At 44.5% G+C, this 25,447-nt stretch overlaps 2 protein-coding genes and 1 pseudogene across 3 annotated transcripts; all 3 read right to left on the reverse strand.

The window, feature by feature from the left end:
• Positions 1-7,556: 7,556 nt before the first annotated feature.
• On the reverse strand, positions 7,557-14,477 carry LOC146607816 (uncharacterized). Of its 2 annotated transcripts, XM_085348280.1 has the most exons (10): positions 13,570-14,477; positions 13,340-13,491; positions 12,552-12,666; positions 11,818-11,900; positions 11,573-11,734; positions 10,655-10,746; positions 10,433-10,578; positions 9,817-10,138; positions 7,825-7,918; positions 7,557-7,639 (listed from the first exon to the last, which is right to left on the reverse strand). In XM_085348280.1, exons 3-10 carry the CDS (start codon positions 12,663-12,665, stop codon positions 7,567-7,569), a joined length of 1,086 nt encoding a protein of 361 aa, XP_085204406.1. In that variant the 5' UTR covers position 12,666; positions 13,340-13,491; positions 13,570-14,477; the 3' UTR covers positions 7,557-7,566. The 2 variants fall into 2 exon arrangements, with proteins under 2 accessions (XP_085204406.1, XP_085204407.1); XM_085348281.1 differs by lacking the exon at positions 13,340-13,491 and having other exon boundaries at positions 14,264-14,477.
• Positions 14,478-15,552: 1,075 nt separating this feature from the next.
• LOC146607817 (uncharacterized) lies at positions 15,553-17,554 on the reverse strand (annotated as a pseudogene).
• A 4,775-nt stretch (positions 17,555-22,329) lies between these two features.
• On the reverse strand, positions 22,330-23,904 carry LOC146607818 (uncharacterized). Its single transcript, XM_085348003.1, has 2 exons — positions 22,574-23,904; positions 22,330-22,459 (listed from the first exon to the last, which is right to left on the reverse strand). The coding sequence occupies exons 1-2, from the start codon at positions 23,902-23,904 to the stop codon at positions 22,330-22,332; spliced, it is 1,461 nt and encodes a 486-aa protein (XP_085204129.1).
• Between the last annotated feature and the right edge of the window lie 1,543 nt (positions 23,905-25,447).

Here is a 25,447-nt window from a genome sequence, read left to right on the forward strand (position 1 = left end):
GTGGATGTTGCCCAGAACATTTAATGCAACAACATAGTTGGTTGCGCCAACAAACACAAGTGTACATATTCTCTAGATAAAGTGATAAACATAAAAGGGCCTAATGAGAAAAGAAACTGATTACCACTCACAGAAGACTGCATCCGGTGTACAGGGAGTGCAGAATTATTAGGCAAATGAGTATTTTGTCCACATCATCCTCTGCATGCATGTTGTCTTACTCCAAGCTGTATAGGCTCGAAAGCCTACTACCAATTAAGCATATTAGGTGATGTGCATCTCTGTAATGAGAAGGGGTGTGGTCTAATGACATCAACACCCTATATCAGGTGTGCATAATTATTAGGCAACGTCCTTTCCTTTGGCAAAATGGGTCAAAAGAAGGACTTGACAGGCTCAGAAAAGTCAAAAATAGTGAGATATCTTGCAGAGGGATGCAGCAGTCTCAAAATTGCAAAGCTTCTGAAGCGTGATCATCGAACAATCAAGCGTTTCATTCAAAATAGTCAACAGGGTCGCAAGAAGCGTGTGGAAAAACCAAGGCGCAAAATAACTGCCCATGAACTGAGAAAAGTCAAGCGTGCAGCTGCCAAGATGCCACTTGCCACCAGTTTGGCCATATTTCAGAGCTGCAACATCACTGGAGTGCCCAAAAGCACAAGGTGTGCAATACTCAGAGACATGGCCAAGGTAAGAAAGGCTGAAAGACGACCACCACTGAACAAGACACACAAGCTGAAACGTCAAGACTGGGCCAAGAAATATTTCAAGACTGGTTTTTCTAAGGTTTTATGGACTGAAGAAATGAGAGTGAGTCTTGATGGGCCAGATGGATGGGCCCGTGGCTGGATTGGTAAAGGGCAGAGAGCTCTAGACGCCAGCAAGGTGGAGGTGGAGTACTGGTTTGGGCTGGTATCATCAAAGATGAGCTTGTGGGGCCTTTTCGGGTTGAGGATGGAGTCAAGCTCAACTCCCAGTCCTACTGCCAGTTTCTGGAAGACACCTTCTTCAAGCAGTGGTAGAGGAAGAAGTCTGCATCCTTCAAGAAAAACATGATTTTCATGCAGGACAATGCTCCATCACACGCGACCAAGTACTCCACAGCGTGGCTGGCAAGAAAGGGTATAAAAGAAGAAAAACTAATGACATGGCCTCCTTGTTCACCTGATCTGAACCCCATTGAGAACCTGTGGTCCATCATCAAGTGTGAGATTTACAAGGAGGGAAAACAGTACACCTCTCTGAACAGTGTCTGGGAGGCTGTGGTTGCTGCTGCACGCAATGCTGATGGTGAACAGATCAAAACACTGACAGAATCCATGGATGGCAGGCTTTTGAGTGTCCTTGCAAAGAAAGGTGGCTATATTGGTCGCTGATTTGTTTTTGAATGTCAGAAATGTATATTTGTGAATGTGGAGATGTTATATTGGTTTCACTGGTAAAAATAAATTATTGAAATGGGTATATATTTGTTTTTTGTTAAGTTGCCTAATAATTATGCACAGTAATAGTCACCTGCACACACAGATATCCCCCTAAAATAGCTAAAACTAAAAACAAACTAAAAACTACTTCCAAAAACATTCAGCTTTGATATTAATGAGGTTTTTGGGTTCATTGAGAACATGGTTGTTGTTCAATAATAAAATTATTCCTCAAAAATACAACTTGCCTAATAATTCTGCACTCCCTGTATGTTGAGCGTCCTTAACTTGCTTGTTGTGTCACGGCTGCCGAGGCGAGCCGTGTGGATTTAGAAGGAGGACCCAAGATGCAGGCAGTGGATGAGATACCGGTGGTTTTATTTACAGAGGTGTAGTGGCAAACAACCAGTGGGGCATAACAAACAACTAAAGACACCTAAACTGGGAGAACTAAAATAACAGACCTGGGAGCATATGACAACGGATGATGAATAGCAGAGAGACGCAGACGAGGAACAGGACTCCGTGGAACACAGGGTAACAGACTGACACAGAGTTACACAGACTGACACGGAGGAACACAGACGAACCGGCAACAGGCAGGAGAACACACAGGGCTTAAATACACACACCAGTAATCAGGGGATGAGAGACAGGAGGGCAACACAGCTGGGAGGAATCTGGGCTGACGGGACAGGGGAAACGTAAACTGATCACACTCACATACGACGCGGACCTTCACAATAAAACAGGAAACTCAGATACATGGAACCAGACAAGACATTGAACTAAACAGACAGATTCAGATGCAGACTCAGAGGCAGATCGAAAATATAACACACAGAACTCAAACAATAATAATCATCAACATCATAAAATAGAAAATGATAACTAAAAGCGCTGGGTCACCGACCCAGGACCATGACAGTACCCCCCCCCCCCCCCCCCCCACAAGGGCGGGCTCCAGACCGCCCAACAGAAGCACAAAAAACAGCCAAAAACAGAAAACAACCCAACCAGGGTGGGCGGCGGGGGACCAGGAAGGAGGGACAGAGCCCAGAAAGACCCAGAAGGTCAAGTTCAGGGGGCCGACCCGGAGGCCGACAGCGCAGGAGGCCAAAACAGTTCAGTTCCGGGGGCCGACCGTGTGGACGGCAACTGCGACGACGGGCAAACAGTTCCGGGGGCCGGCCACGCGGAAGGCAGTGGCGGCGACAGAGCAGATCCGGGGGCCGGCCACGCGGAAGGCAGTGGCGGCGTTCAGGAGGGTGTTCAGGAGGGCGTCCACGGTGGCGGAGATGCCCAACAAGCGGCCTGGCAGATGACCGACGATGTGGAGGCGGTAGTAGGGGACCTGAAGGCTGCGTGGCCCCTGCAGCCCCAGGCGAAGCGGAGGCTGGACCAGACGAGGCGGAAGCTGAAGCGGAGGCTGGACCAGACGAGGCGGACGCTGAAGCGGAGGCTGAAGCCGGGCCAGGCGAAGCAGCCGATGAGGAGGCTGAAGCCGGGCCAGGCGACGCTGCTGATGAGGAGGCTGGCCCAGACGAGGATGAAGACACAGGGGCTGGACCAGACGAGGAGGATGAAGCAGAGGCTGGACCAGACGAGGGGGATGAGGCAGAGGCTGGACCAGACGAGGGGGATGAGGCAGAGGCTGGACCAGACGAGGGGGATGAGGCAGAGGCTGGACCAGACGAGGGGGATGAGGCAGAGGCTGGACCAGACGAGGGGGATGAGGCAGAGGCTGGACCAGACGAGGGGGATGAGGCAGAGGCTGGACCAGACGAGGGGGATGAGGCAGAGGCTGGACCAGACGAGGGGGGTGAGGCAGAGGCTGGACCAGACGAGGGGGGTGAGGCAGAGGCTGGACCAGACGAGGGGGATGAGGCAGAGGCTGGACCAGACGAGGGGGATGAGGCAGAGGCTGGACCAGACGGGGATGCAGAGGCTGGACCAGACGGGGATGCAGAGGCTGGACCAGACGAGGCTGAAGCAGAAGCGGAGGCCGGACCAGGCAAAGCAGCTGATGAGGATGCTGAAGCCGGACCAGGCAAAGCAGCTGATGAGGATGCTGAAGCTGGACCAGGCAAAGCAGCTGATGAGGATGCTGAAGAGGAGGCCGCTGCAGGTGATGCGGAGGCTGGACCAGGCGAGGATGAAGACACGGAGGCTGGACCAGGCGAGGATGAAGCAGTGGCTGGACCAGGTGAAGCGGATGAAGCCGAAGCATGCGCTGGACCAGGCGACGCTGAGGATGCTGAATCCGGACCAGGCGACGGCGTGGAGGATGCAGCAGAGGCCGGGCCAGGCAACGGCGTGGAGGATGCAGACGGAGGCGCTGCAGCAGATGGCGGCATGGATGAAACTGCTGCTGCAAGCGTGGATGAGGCTGCTGGTGGAGCAGCTGGTGGCTGGATGGGCTCCTCGGGCCCCCCAGCTGACGAGAAAGGAGGCTGGACGGGCTCCTCGGGCCCCCCAGCTGACGAGGCAGATGGCTGGACGGGCTCCTCGGGCCCCCCAGCAAAAACAGTCTCAGAACCAGTGGGCACTGGAGCCCCTGGCACACACAGAACAGAACCAGCAGGTGCGGAGACTTCTGGCAGGAACGCAACAGAACCAGCAGGTGCGGAGACCTCTGGCAGGAACGCAACAGGACCAGCAGGCACACGGGCCTCTGGCAGGGACAGAACAGGACCAGCAGGCACACGGGCCTCTGGCAGGGACAGAACAGGACCAGCAGGCACACGGGCCTCTGGCAAACACATAGCGGCCTGCAGCTGCGCAGAGCATTGACCCTGCTCAGACAGCGACAGCTCTGTGCAGTCCTCAGCTGGCTTCTTAAACTCCAGGGGTCCAGAGTCTGATGGGGGCTGAAACCCAGCCTCTGGGGAGGCCCTGGAGTGCATCTCAGTCTCAGAACTGGCCAGCCTTTGAGGAATGTTGACATTGTTCTTGGGTTTGTCTCTCTGCTTAGAGTACGGAGTTGTTGAACTGTCCGTTATGGGTTGGACTGACATGGCTTGCTGTACAGGAGGAGTAGGTGAAGGTGATGGCTGAACAGGTGGTGGAGCAACTGACACAGGATGCAGGGCTGGTGACTGCTGAACAGGAGGCTGAACTGAGGATAAAGCTAATGATTCTTCTGCTAACCGGGCTACTGACTGGGCCATGGATTGTAACAGGGTTTGTAATAAGTCTGGCTGTGACTGTAATTGAGCTATGGATTGTGAGGCTGAATGTGGCGGAGGTGGCGACTGGGCTTCCGGCCGGGCGGCTAACTGAGCTTCCGGCCGGGCGGCTAACTGAGCTACCTGCTGGGCAGCTGGCTCAACAAACACAGCCCCGGAATAAACAGTCATTCGAGCTGGCGAAACAGACGGAGTGTCTTTTCCACTCACCACAGCCGGCAGTTCCGAAGTCCTACTCTCCGGCTGTGGGGCGACGCGCCGACGGCGCGATCGTCGCTTCCTCCCGGGCAAAACCTCGGGCGGGCCGGGCAAAACCTCGGGCGGGCCGGGCAAAACCTCCGGCGGGCCGGGCAAAACCTCCGGCGGGCCGGGCAAAATCTTCACCGCCAGGCCGGGCAAAATCTTCACCGCCAGGCCGGGCAAAATCTTCACCGCCAGGCTGGGTTGGGAAGCGGTAGCGGCTGGAGGGCGAAGGTGCAGCTCATGAAGGAGGAAGTCCCGTGCCAGCGGGTGAAGCGAGTCTAGCAGCCAGGAGTGTGCAGAGAGTAGCTGCTGTAGCCTGGCTTCTACAGCGCGGTGGAACTCTTCTTCCTCCTGCTCGAGCCACAGGTTTACCAACCTTGCGACCGTGTCGGTTACCTCCTCCCGAAACTCCTGGGTAGGTGCGAATGCTGCTGGGTCCATGTTGGCCGGTTCGTACTGTCACGGCTGCCGAGGCGAGCCGTGTGGATTTAGAAGGAGGACCCAAGATGCAGGCAGTGGATGAGATACCGGTGGTTTTATTTACAGAGGTGTAGTGGCAAACAACCAGTGGGGCATAACAAACAACTAAAGACACCTAAACTGGGAGAACTAAAATAACAGACCTGGGAGCATATGACAACGGATGATGAATAGCAGAGAGACGCAGACGAGGAACAGGACTCCGTGGAACACAGGGTAACAGACTGACACAGAGTTACACAGACTGACACGGAGGAACACAGACGAACCGGCAACAGGTAGGAGAACACACAGGGCTTAAATACACACACCAGTAATCAGGGGATGAGAGACAGGAGGGCAACACAGCTGGGAGGAATCTGGGCTGACAGGACAGGGGAAACGTAAACTGATCACACTCACATACGACGCGGACCTTCACAATAAAACAGGAAACTCAGATACATGGAACCAGACAAGACATTGAACTAAACAGACAGATTCAGATGCAGACTCAGAGGCAGATCGAAAATATAACACACAGAACTCAAACAATAATCATCATCATCATCATAAACTAGAAAATGATAACTAAAAGCGCTGGGTCACCGACCCAGGACCATGACATGTTGGGTTTGCTAATAGTAGTTTCAGTGCAACAAGAAGCCATTCTTTAGGAAGCATAAAGGTCACTCTTCGAAGATGTCAATTTTCATGTTTTGGGCCGAGAAGGCAGACGGTTTGAAAGAGGAGTGAAAGAGGCCATCTATGTCCACTGTGAACGACCATCTGTGAAAACAGTGGGTGGCTTACGACAACAACTGACTGCCATCTATAATCCAGTGTTGAGATCCCTTCCCAGGTGCGTCAACCCTTACTCACATGTTGCATTTGGTGGCCTTAATAGTTCACATGTTAAGGTGTGGCCAGGTCATACAGTGGTTTCACCTGAAACCTCTGGTGGTAATGACACCTTTTTCAAACCTTGGCTCATGTGATGAGTCACGTGATTGATAGTATGTCAGTCATCCGCTTAAGAGCCAACTCCAACTCAGGCTTAAATACCTGGGATTCTCCACCATTTGGTTTTAGAACTGAGGACGAGAGGTGAAATGTCTTCAAGGAACTTAAAGAACTCTAGTCACATCCTTTCCAAGCTCCTTAGTATGCATATTAATGGCATTAAAGAAAACCAACAAGTTAAACGTATGCATTAACTTTCTTTATTGCAATAACATGTATAATGTATAAAAATGCATGCAGGTCTGTACTGCAATAGTTTGTACAACATTCACAGCTAATTACATCTTTGTTCTCAAATGCATACGTTTTCAGATGGAACAATATTTAAACAAATGTAACACTGATACAACATTTATGTGGATTGTTTTGTGTCAAAGAAGAGAAAATTGACCTGAACTTCAGTGTTTTCTCACAGCCAGTTCTTGATTTATGAGACAAAGACCCAATTCTACTGCAAGATTTTCTGCCATGCTTACCAAATGAATGGAGTTTCAGTTCACTTATCTCAGAGTCTGGTTCTTGATGTTGTCAATCAGCATTGCGACTGGGGGCAAAATTATTTCAGAGCTTGCACCACCTCACATCTCCTTTAGGATACGGCCCATACTACTTCGAACACGACATTAAACTTGTAAAATTGTGAAATCATAATTTTTGATGTCTTTATATCAATTTCTAGACAACAAATCTACCGTAGAATTTTTCAGACTTAATCTGTACAGTCCCTACAGACACACTGTTACTGTTAATCAGTAATGATTATCTAAGGAGTGAGATATGATGGAACAACTACTGTACCTCACATGAGCAGACCAGAAGAGTTTGTGTTCATACTACGGAGAGATGAGTCGTTGGAGTGTATAAAGAGTCTGCACTGGGTCTTGTCAGCGAGTGTTACCCTAAAGTGTAAATTCCATGACCCCAACAGTTGGTTTATTACTAGTGCTGTCAGTGTTAATCTCGTTAAAATGACGAGATGAACGCACAGGGCGATCCGCGTTAACTCGCTAATGGAGATTTGCCGCGTTAATGCAGTTATGGCTTAACGTCATTTTAACGAGATTAACGTGGATTACACATTCCTCATCGCTGTCGTTTTGGTCACCCACTGCTGTGCTTGGCTCTCGATTGTCCTCAGGGATAGACGAAATTAGGACAGTAATTGTACGTTTATTAACTTGTGTTCTTAAGAATTATCTTCTTGATAACACACATACATTGTATTCTTTTTAAATTTGCCCATGTCTTCTGGCGTGCAAGGGGCTGACTTTCCCCTGCAGGATCATCTTCTCCAGAATTGTCCTGATCACACGCAAAAATAAGAGAAGAAAGGAAACCATGGCAACTATGTTAATCCCTAAACCCAAAAGTGTTCACAGCAGAAAACAAGAGGAATACCGTCTGGACATCACAGGTTCTGTATAGCATGATGGTTATTAAAACCATACTCATATGAATATGATGTGTAAATTGATTTATTCTTGTACCTCCATGCCACAGTGACAAAATTCTTCACCCCAGTGGACCGGTGATCATTTTCTCCTCTCATTTTAATAAATTGAGCCGTTTGGTCTTTGTTCCCTAAAACATATCACAAAAAGGTTCATTTGAAAAAATCTAAATTAGGTGTGTGTGAGCAGCAATACGTGAAAAACTGCGGGACCCACCATACAAGCTAGTTTACGGGCAATTTTTAAAAAGATTATTTTAATTAAAAAATAACCATAAGCAAATGCCCAAAGCCTAACAACACAGCCGCTATAAAAATATAACTTTTGTACCATCAGATTTTCATATACTTACATTTAAAGGTGTATCCCTCTCCCGCATTACAATGGGGCAAAAAAGTATTTAGTCAGCCACCGATTGTGCAAGTTCCCCCACTTAAAATGATGACAGAGGTCAGTAATTTGCACCAGAGGTACACTTCAACTGTGAGAGACAGAATGTGAAAAAAAAATCCATGAATCCACATGGTAGGATTTGTAAAGAATTTATTCGTAAATCAGGGTGGAAAATAAGTATTTGGTCAATAACAAAAATACAACTCAATACTTTGCAACATAACCTTTGTTGGCAATAACAGAGGTCAAACGTTTACTATAGGTCTTTACCAGGTTTGCACACACAGTAGCTGGTATTTTGGCCCATTCCTCCATGCAGATCTTCTCGAGAGCAGTGATGTTTTGGGGCTGTCGCCGAGCAACACGGACTTTCAACTCCCGCCACAGATTTTCTATGGGGTTGAGGTCTGGAGACTGGCTAGGCCACTCCAGGACTTTCAAATGCTTCTTACGGAGCCACTCCTTTGTTGCCCGGGCGGTGTGTTTTGGATCATTGTCATGTTGGAAGACCCAGCCTCGTTTCATCTTCAAAGTTCTCACTGATGGAAGGAGGTTTTGGCTCAAAATCTCACGATACATGGCCCCATTCATTCTGTCCTTAACACGGATCAGTCGTCCTGTCCCCTTGGCAGAAAAACAGCCCCATAGCATGATGTTTCCACCCCCATGCTTCACAGTAGGTATGGTGTTCTTGGGATGCAACTCAGTATTCTTCGTCCTCCAAACACGACGAGTTGAGTTTATACCAAAAAGTTCTACTTTGGTTTCATCTGACCACATGACATTCTCCCAATCCTCTGCTGTATCATCCATGTGCTCTCTGGCAAACTTCAGACGGGCCTGGACATGCACTGGCTTCAGCAGCGGAACACGTCTGGCACTGCGGGATTGGATTCCCTGCCGTTGTAGTGTGTTACTGATGGTGACCTTTGTTACTTTGGTCCCAGCTCTCTGCAGGTCATTCACCAGGTCCCCCCGTGTGGTTCTGGGATCTTTGCTCACCGTTCCCATGATCATTTTGACCCCACGGGATGAGATCTTGCGTGGAGCCCCAGATCGAGGAAGATTATCAGTGGTCTTGTATGTCTTCCATTTTCTGATGATTGCTCCCACAGTTGATTTTTTCACACCAAGCTGCTTGCCTATTGTAGATTCACTCTTCCCAGTCTGGTGCAGGTCTACAATACTTTTCCTGGTGTCCTTCGAAAGCTCTTTGGTCTTGGCCATGGCGGAGTTTGGAGTCTGACTGTTTGAGGCTGTGGACAGGTGTCTTTTATACAGATGATGAGTTCAAACAGGTGCCATTCATACAGGTAACGAGTGGGGGACAGAAAAGCTTCTTACAGAAGACGTTACAGGTCTGTGAGAGCCAGAGATTTTCCTTGTTTGAGGTGACCAAATACTTATTTTCCACCCTAATTTACGAATAAATTCTTTACAAATCCTACCATGTGAATTCATGGATTTTTTTTTCACATTCTGTCTCTCACAGTTGAAGTGTACCTCTGGTGCAAATTACTGACCTCTGTCATCATTTTAAGTGGGGGAACTTGCACAATCGGTGGCTGACTAAATACTTTTTTGCCCCACTGTATACTTAGACTCCATCACATAATTGGTGGAAATCAAACTCACTCGGCTCAGTTGGTTGGCTCAGCTTCGGTTTGGGTGTCCTCAGTTGACGGTGGAGGACAGCTGACCTGTTGTTCTTAGTCTTCTCTTTGAACTGCCTCCACCTCTCTCTCTCCTTCTCCCTGTCGTTGACCTTCAGGTTGCTGGTGAAGGCAAGTCGCACCCTCCTTACTGGCGTCGTCGACGACGATAAGACCATGGAGATGGTCTTATCGTGACCCTCAGGCCTTTGTGGGCCTGAGGGTGAAGTTTGATTCAATCTGGAGATAGAAGAGTTCTTTGTCTGTTGTTTCAAAGGAGATTTGGGAGGAGTTCCTGTGTCGCTCTGAAACAATCAGACCGAAGGTGAAGATCCAGTTTGTAACAGGAAATTTAAAGTTTACAAAACATTCACAATAAAACCTTTTTTATTCTCTGCAACTTTTTCCTGCATCTCAGGTGTACCTGTTTAATCCTAAACAATTTTATTGTGAAAATACTGCCTACTCTGCAAACCTTATTTTTCTGAAAAACCTTTGATGATTTTATTGCGAAAATATTGCAACTCCCCTCACTTAAGTTTCATGACTTTACTTTTTGTGACTTTCACTGTGAAAGTGCAGCAACCTTTGACCTTTACCTTCTCAGAAGTGTCTCCATTAGACTCAACTCTCCTCCACCTTTTGTCTCCCAGTGTAGAAGAACTCAAACTCCCAAGATGCTCGTCACCTCTGAACTCAGCCAGAGAGTCCACAGAGTCCACTGAGATCCTTTTATTGACCAAAGCTGCAGAAGAAATGACGATCAATCACGTTGATCAATAAATCTCAGACAGTCCTCTCTCTACCTGTGAAAAGCTAACCTGACAGCTCTTTCTTCTTCTGAGGTGGAGACAGGTGCTCTAAAGCCACCTCAGGATGCAGCAGCCGGTCAGACGCTCTCTTAGGACGCCATCTGGTGGAGAAAACAGAGACACTCAGTGAGATTATTTAAATTATCTCGCAGCCTGCGTCACTAATGAAAGACTTAAAAGTATATCAGAAACTTCTTTTTTACAATTATAGTTAATAACAAAATAATTTCAATGAAATATCATTGAATTAAAGTATAAAAAAATCTAAAGCCTGTCAATACGTGTAAAGAAATATTGAAACATTTAATAGTAAGTAGCATGAAACAAATCTACAAAAATTTTAGAGAAAATAAAAAGTAACTTTCCAACTAATAATAAGGACATGATTAATAATATTCTAATAATATTTATTGTAATATTATAACTATTAAAAAAATAACTAAAAATCTTTAGAAATGATCCCTAAACACATTAGGTTGTAAATAAATAAATAAGAAATATTTAAGTAGAAACCTAAAAATATTATTAAAATATTGCACCACAAAGGACATATTAAAATATAAACTCTGTAAAACCGCTGAATTAAATGTCACTAAAACAACAAAACAGTGGGTGAAACTAAATTTATGAAAGATATTTGAAATGTGACAAAATACTACCAATTTTTAAAAAAAATTAAGTAGAAAATAAATCATGCTTATAATTCAAATGAATGACATGTACAAACAAATAAGTCAACATTAGTAAATCTAAACATTAAGGTTATGATTAGAGATGCAGAGGAGCCTAAAACTTGTATTAAAACCCCCCAAAAAACAAACAATAAAATTAGTTTAAAAAAGATTTTGGTATGAAGTCTATGATTTTAAGCGGATGTTGGTGCAGCTTCAGCTCGTTAAATTATTGAGTGCAAAAAGAAAAACTCACCTGTTTGACAAACAGCTTGACGTCACTTCTCTCTGCCCTGCTTGTGATTGGCAGCTCCAGCTGCCTGCTGCTCTTTGATTGGCGTCTGAAGCTCCGCCCCCGATGGGGCTCTTGAGTACCTGCTGTGTCTTGAAGTTTCCTAAGAGCTGCTTACACGGTGTCCTGCAAGGAAATGACCTGGTTACTTTTAACATTTCATGGAAAGTGTAATAAACTATTTAGACTGCAGAGGGTGCTGCACTCACCTCTGTCTGGCTGACAAAGCGCCCACAGGATTCCCAGAATGCATCCTGTCAGTTCCACCTCTGCCAGACTGATTCCCGTAAAACTGCACACAAAACAAACAAACACAACCGCTTGATTAACTCAAACATACCACCTTTAAAAAGGTCCAACACTTTATAGATACCACCTTAAATGAGCCTTTCCTTAAATAACTGAATGGGTCGGACACTTTAAAACAACAACTTATATCACCTTAAGTAAAATCAATCTTACTCAAAACAGCCTTAACATAAATCATCACCACACATCAAGAATATGGGCTGGTACCACCTTAAAAAAAGGAGTGGTGTCTCATGAGTTGCCTCCTGTTCAGCGGGGAAGGTGACTGAGTGGAAGGAGTGGAAGTATCCTGATATGCACTCTGCACACTCTATATAAGGGCAACTCCTTCCAATCAGTCACCTTAAAAGCAGAATTTTCAATTATTCCACCTTAAGAACCTATATCACCTTAAATATCAAAGGTTTCACTGGAGGCAGTACCACCTTAATAGTACTCAAAACTGTAGATTAGCTTTCCATATGACTAATCAACTAAACATGAGAAAGTTTACAGACACCATCTTTAAATATCCCAAACAATTAACCTGTTAGATCATTAATACCACCTTAAACAGTTAATCAGAGGATTAAAGGAATGTAATATCACTTCACGGGGACAAACGGATGACACGAGGAAGATTTAGGAATACCACCTTTAGTCGAGGGGTGGAGGTCTGGAGGCGGGACAGAGGTGACTGCATGTCTAGGGGACTGGAGTCAGAGCCATGAGGATGTTTCTTCTTGGGAATCTTGAAGGAAGATGCCATCCTGTAATGACACGAATACCTCAGACCATACAAAACAAAACAATCAGGCAAAAGTACAGGAGCCGCCTCATAGAGCTGTTGTATCCAGAGAATTGGATGTACAGGGGACGCTATGCCAAATTCCATTAAAAAACTGAACAAGTTATGCAGAATTTCATCAAACTCAGTGTATAAAAAAAAATTAAATAAATAACAGTAGATTTAAAGCAATTTTGTCACATGACTGTCCTGCATCTTTAAAAAAAAACAATATCAACTTAAAGAATCCTACAGTAATTAAAAACTAACTTTTTCTATAAATATGGATAAGGACTGCTCCACCACGCATAAAGGATTTCAGGAAATTTGAAGCGTAGTTATTATGTGTATTAATCTGTAGTCTGAGCCCTCAAATAAATCAGACAAAACTAATCTGTTCAGAATAATATAGCTGCTTATAAAAAATAAAAATAAAAAAAGTCTTACATGCATTTCTGAATGGCCACATATTGGGCTTCTGGGGCTGGGAACTCTAACCACCAACGTTCAGATCAAATCAAAAAACATCCCGGAAATTATGCCTGCCAGTGAATTTTAAACATATGCGTGTCACGGTCTGGCTGGCAGATCGTGGGGAGATGGGGAAATAGGACCCAAACGCTGGACTTAATGGAATGAACAGTGGGTTTATTTACAGTGAGGTAATGGTACACCACACATTGAATCTCCAAAAGTGCTCCCTCGACTCCCGTGACGTGTCTTCTCCCAAGTGCTGGTATCCCGTGCTCTCTGCCCCTGTGCCTTCACACACCCCGTGTGTCTTGCAGTTCTGTGTTCCGCTGTCCTCCTGGGGAAAAACACAGACACAGCCGTTATGGCACCAACTCCGGCAGGCATCCACTTTAACAACACTAGAAACACTGACATGGAGTCTAACTCAACGATCCTGCGCCGGAGGAAGCTCCATCGCTCTGTTAAGTAGCTCCCCCGACGATCCTGATCAGAAGCAGGTGTGTGGTAAGCTAGGCGTGACCAGCAGCTGGCAGGGCCACACCCATCAGGCCTGCAGGTGGCTGTCCTTCATCCTCCAGCCTCACACACATACACACACCAGCATTGAACACAAGAACACAGTGCAGCAAACATACATCCAATACACTAATAACAATAAAGGTCCACACTGTTCACGAACCCCGAGTCCCCGGAACCGGGTCCGTGACAATGCGAGTAAACACGATATAAATCTACTGTAAAAGCGATGCTGAGCAGACCAAAGTCCATTTGAAAATTTCGGGGTTTTAACCTCACCATCGTTCCCTGCCACAAAACACAACTCTGTGTTTTCACAAACACTGGGACATTTGATGTTTTATACGTACAGGTTTAAATAAAAAGGTAAATGACCGTTATATATATTATCACCAGAATTTGTGGCAGTTCTCCCTCAGATCTTCCTTTAACTATAGAAATAAATATATTTGCCCCATCTATCACAGCTGGTGGGTTATTTTTGCGCCGAATTTCTAAAAACAAGTTAATGATTTGTAAGGTGTTCACTGCAGAAAGCTACCACAACTGTGGACCCGTTAAATAATTAAAAACTGAATAAATTTACCAACCCGAAGTCCGCCGGGGGAGCCAGCTAAGCGGCTAAGTAACCGGGGCTAGCCGGTGAGCTAAGCTAGCTGCTGGCGGACTCTACGCCGTTAAATGTCGCTGAATTATCTGGACGCCTCATGGGGCGGCAGGCGGAGAAGCTGGAGGAGTCCCACCGTCCAGTTAAGCTTAACCAACTAATTCAAAAACATCTTTTTCTCTTTGGGCTGGACACTCAGCAGGATAACTGCTAAATAACAACAACCACAGCGTAGCGACGTCACTCTGCGTGACTACGCCACGTGGTTTCCTGTTCCCTCAATAAAAAACAACTATGCAAACAGCAAATAAATTGATATTTATTTTATATTTTATAATTATTTTACTTCATTCTGTTATATATCGTCCCTTAATATTAATGTTTGTAAATATTTGCATTATGTTTTTACCATTTTAACTGCTATAACATTAAAAACGTAATAAATAGTTCCTCTTTTAACAGTTGTATTTTGATGTTGTACATTTTTGAAGAACTCTTACTTTTTCTCAACAAGAAATTAATTACACTAAACACAAATCAATCAAGAGAAGTCAAAGTGATCGAACATGTTTTCTTCTTTCATTGGCTGAGACATTGCTCTAAATGGTGAGGTGATTCACATGGTTCCTGAAGTCCTGCTCAGATGGCCTCTTTAGTTTAGTCATCTTTAAAAAGCCTTCAGAGTAACAGAACAGATTAAAAGTGCCTCCATCTTCACATCTGATCATCTTTTAAGCTTTCAATTCCATGACAAGAAGGTGAAAGTATCTAATACCACCTTAACAGCCAATCAGGCTACAAAAGTCACTTTCATTAAGGTCAACTGATGAGTAATACCACCTTTTATGAGGCTGACAGACAGAGGAAACTTGTTTAAATAAAGTTTTATTTTGAAACATAAAGATGCATTTCACTGAATTTCTTCCACGCATGAGGGATTGATCACTGTGATTGATCAATGGTTCGCATGACTGGGTGATTCACAGGCTGGTGGTTCTTTGGTTTGACCTTTAACCCCAGCACAGCTGGATGTTTAGAGCGTGTGTGTGTACGCAGGTGAACAGGTGTGTTTCAGTCCTCGGGAGGAGCACTAAGACCAGATTGAACTGGATCATTCTAGAAGTTGTTTGTGTCAAATCAGCAGAGTGCGACTAACACTCTCACCTCCTGTCCAGGGTCTGCTCACATGTTCCTCGACATGCTAAAGCTGAGGCCACACTTCCTCTTCCTGTCACATGATAAGTCTGTCAGTTTTTAGCTCTGTGATGTGGTTCAGCTTGTCTGATCGACGGTGGTGGCAACGTCATCCGAGTGTCCCTCTGCTTCACCATTCCCACAATCCTCTGGGCTTCCTGTGGCGCAGGCCCTGGGCACCGTAATCTCCTTATAGTAGCCCTCCCTGTGCAGCTGGCGGCGGACCGTTCTGGCTGACACGCTGTGGCTCCGCCCAGCGTTCACGCTCTCCGTCACCTGAGCCAGCGTGGCGCTGCGGTTCTTCTTCACAAACTGCACCAGTGCCCGTGCGTCGTGCTCGCCTAATGAGCGCTGCCGCCCGCAGTTCCCCACGCGGCTCACCGATGATTTCCCCTGCGTCTTGTACGCCGCTGTCACTTTTGTCACTGTTCCTATGGAGACGCTGGTAAGCTGGGCGGCCTTGGTGACTGAAACTCCCGCCATCCGAGCCCCAACAATGACGCCACGCTCAAAGTCGCTCAGATCCCGACCTCGGACCATTAGGGCACCTACAAAAGGAATCACATCAGACCCGGTCAGGGGTCATGGGGAACACCTGAGAGAACACATGCACCGTCACCCTGTTCAGACCCACCTCTGAGAATCTGCTCCAGGTCTTCTTTTGGCTGTGTGACCGTAGATTTTACGGCAGAAGTGATAGAGCAGCTCTGAGGAGAAACAGAATATGATTCAAACCTAGCAAGCGTTATGTAAAACAAAACACTAAAAGGGATTACTAATACCACCTTAAAATGCCTTAGGATCATCAGCAACAACCCTTCATAACCCTACACTGACAGTTCAGTAATACCACTTTAAACCACCAAAATCCTAAGGGACAGAAGCTGGAAATAAGTTAAAAACCACCGTAAATCAGTCACAGGTGCTACAACTTTTACAAAAATGAAAAGCTGAGTAATTCCACCTTAAAGAGGTACCTAACTGGATAAAGTTAAAGTGAAGCCGACAGAGGGACACTTCACTGAAGAGGGCTTCAGGTGAGGAGTAGAGAAAGGGGGAGGAGACCCCGTCCTCACAGACGAGAAGTAACTCCACACTAACGAGCTTACCTGGAGGCCAGCCTGCCGCCCTCTGACCTCTCTGCTCGGACTGCAGTCCTCTGTGTCCCGTTCTGTAACACACTGGAAGTTATCCAGACCTTTAACTCATCTCTGGCCCGCTCATCTCGCTCCTCCTCTCGGGTCCAGCTCCTTCTTTAGCTCCGTGTTCCAAACACAGCTTCCACTCGGAGACGGTGTTAGCGCCGTCCCACTCCGCCTTCAGCAGAACCGCTTTTCCTGCCCCAAAATGGCGGCCGAACTTTTGTTTTCTTCCTACTGGGCTTGTTCTGGTTGACCCACTGCACATGCGCATTCGTGTTTTCCAAACTGGGTCCGCCCACCACTTCCCGCTCTTTTATTTTTTAATGTTTTAAACTTTATTGATATCAAACATATAAAAAAAATTACGAATCCCCTTTATAAAATATTTAATAAATATATAATTAATACACAAATGTTAGTAAATAATATCTATTATTACTAACATTATATATATATTTATATATTGTAAATAATTGACATGATTTTATGGATAATTAAAGATTACAGAGACAGTAAAGAACAATTATACACTCAGTAATAACCAAAGGTAAATACAACATTCATGTAATCTATCATGAATTTTTTCTACTGAGTTATTTTTCCAGATAAATAATCCTGGAGCATGAAGATGAAGACTTATATGTGCATCAGGATAACATATACCTGATACACATAAAAAGCAACTAAAACCTGCTCTAAATTCAATCTACATCACAGTTTCAGCTCATATAAAATCTGTGTAATAACATTAAACAGTCCTGTCCTGGATTGTCCGCTGAAGTCCATCGAGCAGGTTGGGGAGGAGAGGATGTCTAAGCTAACATCCATCATGGACAACACCTCCCACCCCCTGCATGAGACTGTACTAGCACTGAGCAGCTCGTTCAGCTGTAGACTTTTACACTCACAGTGTAAGAAGGAGCGCTACCGCAGGTCATTCTTACCAGCAGTTGTCAGACTCTATAACACAGTTTAACATCCTTTTGGTTATCTTACTAATCAGCTTGTTTGTTCACTGCACATTTTATACATATCTCTGTACAATTTTTCTATACATATTTCTGTACATTGTTACCTGTATATACGAACTTCAGTTGCTTATGTATATAGGACTACGTTGTGTCTTCCTTTTATATTTTATATTCCCCTTGCTATAAGAGCCGTGTGACACCCAAATTTCCCATCCGTGGGATAATAAAGGTTTTTTTTTTTCTATTCTATTCTCCATTTCTTCAGAAAAGACTGACTGTGTGAAACAAATGCGGCAACTCAGAGCAGACACACAGCAGCATCATATTAAACAGTCATTCAGCATCATTTAAAGCATAAACACACAAAACATACACTGGTGTAAGCCCTTTCCCTTTTATCGTGGCAAAAAAGGCCAAATAAAGACAGAGAGAGAAAATTTGTGTGTCCACCAGGGGATCCACAGTTTCACTCTCAGGTCACCATCACTGATCCACCACCATGAACATCATCACAAACATATCTGACTGTGGCTGTATCCCAATTCAAGGTCTGCAGCCTTAAAGGCCGCATTTTAAGGCCAATTACGTCACAGCGACGCGACGAAGGCTGTCCCAATTCGAAGGCTGCTCGAAATGCGGCCCTCAAATGCGTCCTTCATTTCCCTGAATTTTAAGGACGTGGCGGTGTAGACTTCATGGCCCAATATATCCCAGAATGCATAGCGCGGCGGTGGGTGTGGATAATTTTGCCGAAAAAAACGGCAGATGAGGGGCGCCCGAAGAGTAAACTTTAAGTAAGTAATGAATATTATGTCACCTATTTATGTGCAAATGTTTAATAACGAAGAACATTAAAACATTACTGTTGGCCACATGTCGGCAAAGTTATGTGACATTAGTGACGTTTGTACTAGCTTGGTTTTACAGCCTTTACTTTAAAATATACGCCGTTCAATAGCTGACCTTAATCTTACAGAGAATGATCAAAACTCATGTAGAAACAAACAAACAAATGAACAAATTATTTTCTCTTTCATTTCTGTCAAACAAAGCTGTATGAAACGTTTCCAGCTGTCAGTATCATGGTTGCTAGGCAACCTGGGCAGCGCAACGGAGGCTAGACCATCCCATTTCACAAGCCTCGCACTTCCGGCCTTAGCGGTCTTTAAGTACGCGGCCCTTGAGGATCGTTGAGACTGCGTACTTTAAGGCTGCAGACCCTGAATTGGGATACAGCCTGTGTCCTTCCTTGCTCCTTCTGCTGGTGGTCGTTGGCTGTGTCCCAATTAAGAGACCGCACGCTAGAAGTACGCGCACTACGCATACTACGTATGAGAAATGCGGAAGTGAGAGGCTTGTGAAATGGGACGGTCTAGCCTTCGTCGCGCTGTTCAGGTTGCCTAGCAACCATGATACTAACCGTGAGAAACGTTTCATACAGCATTGTGTGACAGAAATGAAGGAGAAAAAAATGTTTTTTTGGTCATTCAATTTTGTCATGACATCACTTTGATTAGTTGAGTATCTGAGGCTGAGACCACGGGACTGTAAAAACATGATTGTTGGGCTTCATTTCTGTACTGAACAATCATTTCAAGATTAGTTAGTAAATACCAATTAGCTAATGTTGTTCACGAGACTAAATTCATCTCACTGTGGTAATGTAAATATAATATGGCCAATATTATATGTATTGTCAGATTATTATGATACACACACACACACACACACACACACACACACACACACATATATATATATATATATTTTTTTTTTACAGGATATATTACAGCAGTGAGCTTGAACTGTATATAGTAACCATTGTCCTTAATGTAAATATGTAAGAAAAATTGTGTATGTTTCTGTTCTGTGTACTGTGTACTGTGTGCTGTTACAACCAAATTTCCCCTTGTGGGACAATTAAAGGATTATTCTATTCTATTCTAACTCTGGGTCAAATATTCAAGTTGCAGTTATTTATATTTCCTATCACCTTAAATCTTCACTCAAAGACAAGTACCTTTGACAGTGTATATACAGATGTGTTATACATAAGAGACAAATATTGTTCTTTTAATATGTTGGCATTATTACATTCAGCTCAATGCTTACATATATGTGTAAAAAGAAAATGTACTAGCTGTGATAATTGCTTCTGATAGAATGAAGAGTAGACTGATATATTAAATATTCCTTTATTGGGTGAGAAAATTAGACCATGTCATAACTGCTTTAAGTCATACAGAATAGATATCAGAGCCTTAAACAGGCTGACTTCTGCTAAATGGGTCAAACTGGGCAGAAAGTATACAAACACATAACATCCTTATAGAATATGATGTAACACTATAGATCAACTTACCTCAAAATATATAAAGCATTTAAACAATTACAGCAATACGATGCAACAAACACAGCAGTACTACTAATCCAAAATACTCAAAGCTTCATAGAACTGAAACAAACATTTATTTTTAGGTCCATTCTGCTGCTGATACATACTTTAGGTTTCTGAATGTTAAACTTGTTGCTGCCTTTCATAGTGTGTAACTTGAAGACCTTGAGTACTTTCCCCCACACTGAAAACACTGGAATGATAAAATTATTTGAGCATTACCTAATAAGACCGATTCAGGACAGACAATTAGTGATTCTAAACTTTTCTAGCAGTCCTTCACAAACAGGGAACAGTCTGTCTATTCTCTCCATCTGTCAGCTGCTGCTGGCTCTTCCTCCTCCTCTTCCTCACACACTGCTGAGTTTGTCCTGGTGGATCATCAGGGGTGCAAAGCCTCACAGATGATGTGCAGCAGTGGGTCCCTCAGTCTGTCCTCACTCTGGACACTTGCAGTTGTCACACATGGAAATCAAATGTGTGATAAGCTGCAGGATTCAAACACAAGTGTAACTTATAAATACATGTTCATACTTTTATTACACAATCAGAGAGAAAGAAACAGAGAGAGAGTGCAGGACAGACAGACAGGTCACAGTCTCAGGTGTATACACTGCTACAAAACAGCACAAGAGAAGGAAGATTTAGTGTTTGTGTTATTACGAGTGCTAAACAAGAGAGTTCCCAGATGGTACAGTGGACACATGTGTGACTCCTGTGATTAAAGCATCTTTCTTTCAGCTTAACGAGTGAACCGTCAGCTTGTTCAAACACACGTTAAAGTCCGTTTGGCTCGACACCACCGAACAGAGGCAGCAATATAACATAGCTTACATTAACAGTGCAGTGAATCCTGCTTGTGCCGTGATATTCAGGACTGCAAACTGAGCAGCATCACTGACTTTCAGCTTGTTGTGTTTGTGGATATATGACTGACTTTAATTATCCATAAAATCATCACATTCTCTGTAAGATTAAGGTCGACTATATATATATTTTGAAGCAGAGGCTTTAAAACCAAGTTAACACTGAAAGTACAAACATCACTAATGTCACATAACTTTGCCGACATGTGGCCAACAGTAATGTTTTAATGTTCTTCATTTTTAACCATTTGCAATGTTGGGGAAATGTGGAAATCGATGGCGCATTTGGAGTATGCATTTGAAGTACACTTCGAATTGGGACAGCTGTCGGCGCGTGGCGGTGACGTAATCGCACTCAAAATGCGTACTTCAAGCATGCGGTCTCTTAATTGGGACACAGCCACTGTGTACCTTTTACTCCTCAGAGGTCAGAGGTCACATCAAACTAAACCGCCAGGTGAGCTTTACTCGTGCTTCATGTGCAACTTTAAGGTGTGCTTTGACCCCGCCCACCTCCAAATGCTGTGCCAGTGTTTCTGATCAGTGTCTAGATGATGGTCTACATTTCCTCTCCTCATCCTGTGGATTTATTTACTTTATTATTTATTTTATTATTGATTGATTGATTTTATTATTATTAATAACATTTATAATAATAAATACTATTTTATCATCTATAACTATGGCTTTGAAATAATTTCAAAGCGGTTCGGTTGAACACTCAATGACATCTGAGTGTTCATGGCTCCTGTTGGGGGAAAACTCTGTAAAAAACCCAGGAGAAATAAAGACACAATGAGACAAGGTTACTTTTTATGCTTTAACGTGAACACGGGTGAGCTGCTGAGAACAACTCACACCATGAACAGAGTCTTGGCACTTTTTATAGGAGAGACAGTGAGAACAGGATAAGAAAATAATAAACAGATAAAATAAACAACTCCATATGTGGCGCTAGTCTCGTCAGCAGAGAGCTGGGAGAAAGCTGTGAGAGATAAAACAATCTAAAACAATATGTCCCAAAACAATATGTCTGCTGGGAAAGTCTAAAAGGATAATTCTAAACTAATCTAACCATAGACAAAGGGCATCTTTGTACATTTAAAAGAAGGTAAAGAAACATAGAATCATTTTTCCTGTAACATATTCCCTCCTGTTTTAACTTATTTTAAATGTGCAAAACAGTTGTCTGAAAAGGTTACTGATTAGTTACGCTTAGCAATTTTTTAATTGTCAAAATGTCAGCATAGCAGAAATGTAAATCATGTGGTCTAAAGAATGAAACAAATAAAAGAATAAAAGAATTAAGGAAAATACAATAAAAGAAAGTATAAAGGTAATAATGAAGAAAAATAATAAAACTAAAACTACAAAAAATAAAAGAAAATAAAAGAATAAGAAAACCTTATGTTGTACCTGTATAAACTACTAATGTGTTAATCAGTGCATGATCACTTGACAAGTCATTTTTAATCACCACGTCATTTATTAGCAGCTATTACAAGTTCCTCTAACAGAATTGCAATGGGATGCTGTTCTTCTTGAGGCACGGCAACATAAGCAGTCATTGTAGTTGTTATCATCTTTGAAATCATTACTCTTAGACATGGCAACACACACAACACTAATATGAGCACTGCTATCATGATGAGACCTAGAAGGACAAACGGTTTTGCTACAGCAGCCAGCCATGAACCGCCGAACAGCCAGTCCAGCCAGCCTTGTGCTGTAGCTGCTCCAGGTGTGTGGTCAGTGAGATATTGTTGCAGAACGGTCAAATTCTGCAAAGCTTCATAAATGTCTCCTCCAGCTTCGTATCCATCAGGGATAAAAGTGCAACATGTCTCCCCGATCAGCTTGCAAACTCCTCCTTGTGATGCTGTTAGCAGGTCTAGTGTCAGTCTGTTCTGCAGCACCATCGTTCTGATGGCCTTCTGTTCTCCTGCTAAGGCCGTTCCCAGGGTCTTAGTTAAGTTGATGTGTCGTAGCAGAGCATATCGGTTGATTTCCACGTGATCCCGCACCTCGGCAACTCCAATGCCGGGGACCAAGCTCTGTAAGAATTTCACTCCTCCTCCCCAGATGCGAAACTCTCCCGGCACTCCAGTGTCCACTGTAATGCCGAAAGAATTGGGTGAGGCGATGTCCACTTCACGTCTCTGTCGGCTGCTTGGGTGATGTGCAACACTTTGCATGAAGAAGACGTGATCTGATAATTGCACCAGGGCGCACAGACCCCCCCAACCTTCAGGGAGTGACAGATAAGCCTTATTGCCACATAGGAAGTACCAGTCAGCCAAAACTCTGGTTCCTCTACTGCTGGGTGCCGTCCGTGCACATCCTGTCTGGTACTGAGTCTTTGTTTGTAGTGGCATTCGGTAGCTGTAGTCGGAGCGACAGTTGAGGCTCATCAGCGTCGCGTTACTGGCACAGGTTGTGTTGGTTGAACAGGCCATACACTTCCTCTCATTCCTCGGTGGGCAGAAAGTGTATATGTATTTACATAGGTGAGTAGGCAGCTCCCCCACTGCCCGCGATCCATTGTTCATCACACATACTGGCAGTTGTGATGCGTTCAGTTTGTTCAGTAGAATTACATCAGGCAGTGGGTCTGAGACTTGGGGCCAGGTCAGTAGGTAGGTCTGTCCGGAACAGTTCACATTTGTGGGTGATGATGACCTCCAGGTTGCTTTTGCTGGGATGCTGTAGTTGGCCTTGGACCAAAGAGTACCGTAGCCTGGATGTGTTGCCAGGCCCAACAGGCACCAACTGCGATCTTCAGGTATGCTGTACGGCCACAGGCCAGACGTCTGTGAGGATAGGGGCATATGGGTACATGCATAGCAGTCAGTTTTATTATTCAAGTGAGCTGTAGTGTTCATAAACTGCCACCAGAAGTTAGTGGCATAGCCATGGGGAAACTTGGTGTACTTTCCTTTGTCATACAGTGTCTGCCTTTTCTTCATATAGCATGACTTGTTGTCCCTCACGGAAGCAAAGATGAGGAGCCCGGCCAGGGTCAGGGCCGCTGCAGTTATTAGGAGCCACCACCTCATGACAACAGGACACACCCTCCTGTCGTGAGTAGACCCCCCGGCCAGAAAGGCTGTTCCCTCCACCGGGCGAGATCACAACAATTGGGCGAGCCTGTGTCGACTGAGTTTAGATGGCTTCACTTACTCGCCTGCAGTGACTCTGATGGATCCAGGATGGTCGTTCCGCAATTTTGCAAGCGGTGGGCGTGGTGAGGAGAACCTGATGTGGTCCCTCCCACCTGGGTGCGCTCCAGTTTTTCCTTTGGAGCACCTTGATCAGAACCCAGTCACCGGGCTGTAATCTGCAAGACACTTGATAGACATCATTACATTCTTCGTTATTTACAATCATCTCTTTATTTTCCTACAACTTAGACATACATTTTGCTACTGAAATTGTATCTGCCTTTTTCACTGGGTAGATTTCTGGCCACTTTGAGAATACATCTATAACCACTAGGGCATATTTTTACCCTTGGCATTCATTTAGCTCAATAAGGTCCATGTGGATTGTTTTGACACGTCATGCACGTTCTGACAAATTGTTTTGCTGATGTTTCAAAATTTACAGTGTAGAATTTACAGTGTAGAAATGAGAGTTGACAATACTGGTCAAATACGGTTGACAAATACGGCCGTTTTGTGGAGGGATTTTGGCAACACTGGCTTGCCATAACGCATCATTAAGTTGTTTGTCAGAACTGCACCATGTTTTAGCCATTTTGCCTGCTCGGCTGTGCTTGCTGCTTTTTGTTCATTTTGCAACACATCCAGTGGAATCTGATGTGTGTTAACTGCCATCAATGTGATGTTTGTCATTTGTGCCGCCTGTTTTGCTGCTCTGTCAGCAAAGTTGTTGCCTGTAGTAATGAGTCAGTAGGCGTTGTAAGAGGTTGGCATACTGAACCGGTTTTCCGGTTGATGTAATCATTCCTCTGTTTTGCCAAATTTTTTGCAAAATGATGCACAGCAGAGAAAACATACTGGCTGTCTGTATGTATATTTATTAGTTTGTCTTTGTGTATTTCACATGCGCGAATCACAGCTATCAGCTCAGCGCTCTGTGCAAAATATGAAGAAGAAAGTGGTTTTGCTCCTATTATCCTACTATCTGTGGTTACCGCGTAACCTACACAATTTCGGCCTGTGCTGTAAGGTCAAATGCTGTTCTCCTAGCTTCCACACTTGCTGATCATAAGGTGGATCTGGGCCTGGAGTTTGTTTAAATCTCAGAATGTTGTGATACTCGGTTGGTTTCTGGAAAGTGGATGTGGCGGGTGTGTGTTGATGGGCCACATTGTGTAGTGCTTTTAGCTCTGGTGGGGTGTCATTTAGCATGCACTCAGCAGTTAATTGTTGTACAGTTGTGTGGCCTGCAGCTGACTGTACAACTAATTTGTCCTTTGAAAACTGTAAGTTCGTAAGTGGCTGCCTCAAAACTGTTTTGCATTATTTCTCTGTGGCCTACTCCTACAATCTCGTGTGAAGTGACCTTCCTCTCCACGGTTCTAGCAGGCGTTGTCTCTATGTTATCTGCTGTTTCTGCGTGGCTGTCTGCAGCCTT

This window comes from Diplotaxodon limnothrissa, linkage group LG23 (genome assembly GCF_057381915.1).
Source record: "Diplotaxodon limnothrissa isolate DT_005_m linkage group LG23, D_limnothrissa_male_GT1.1, whole genome shotgun sequence".
Lineage (NCBI taxonomy): Eukaryota > Metazoa > Chordata > Actinopteri > Cichliformes > Cichlidae > Diplotaxodon > Diplotaxodon limnothrissa.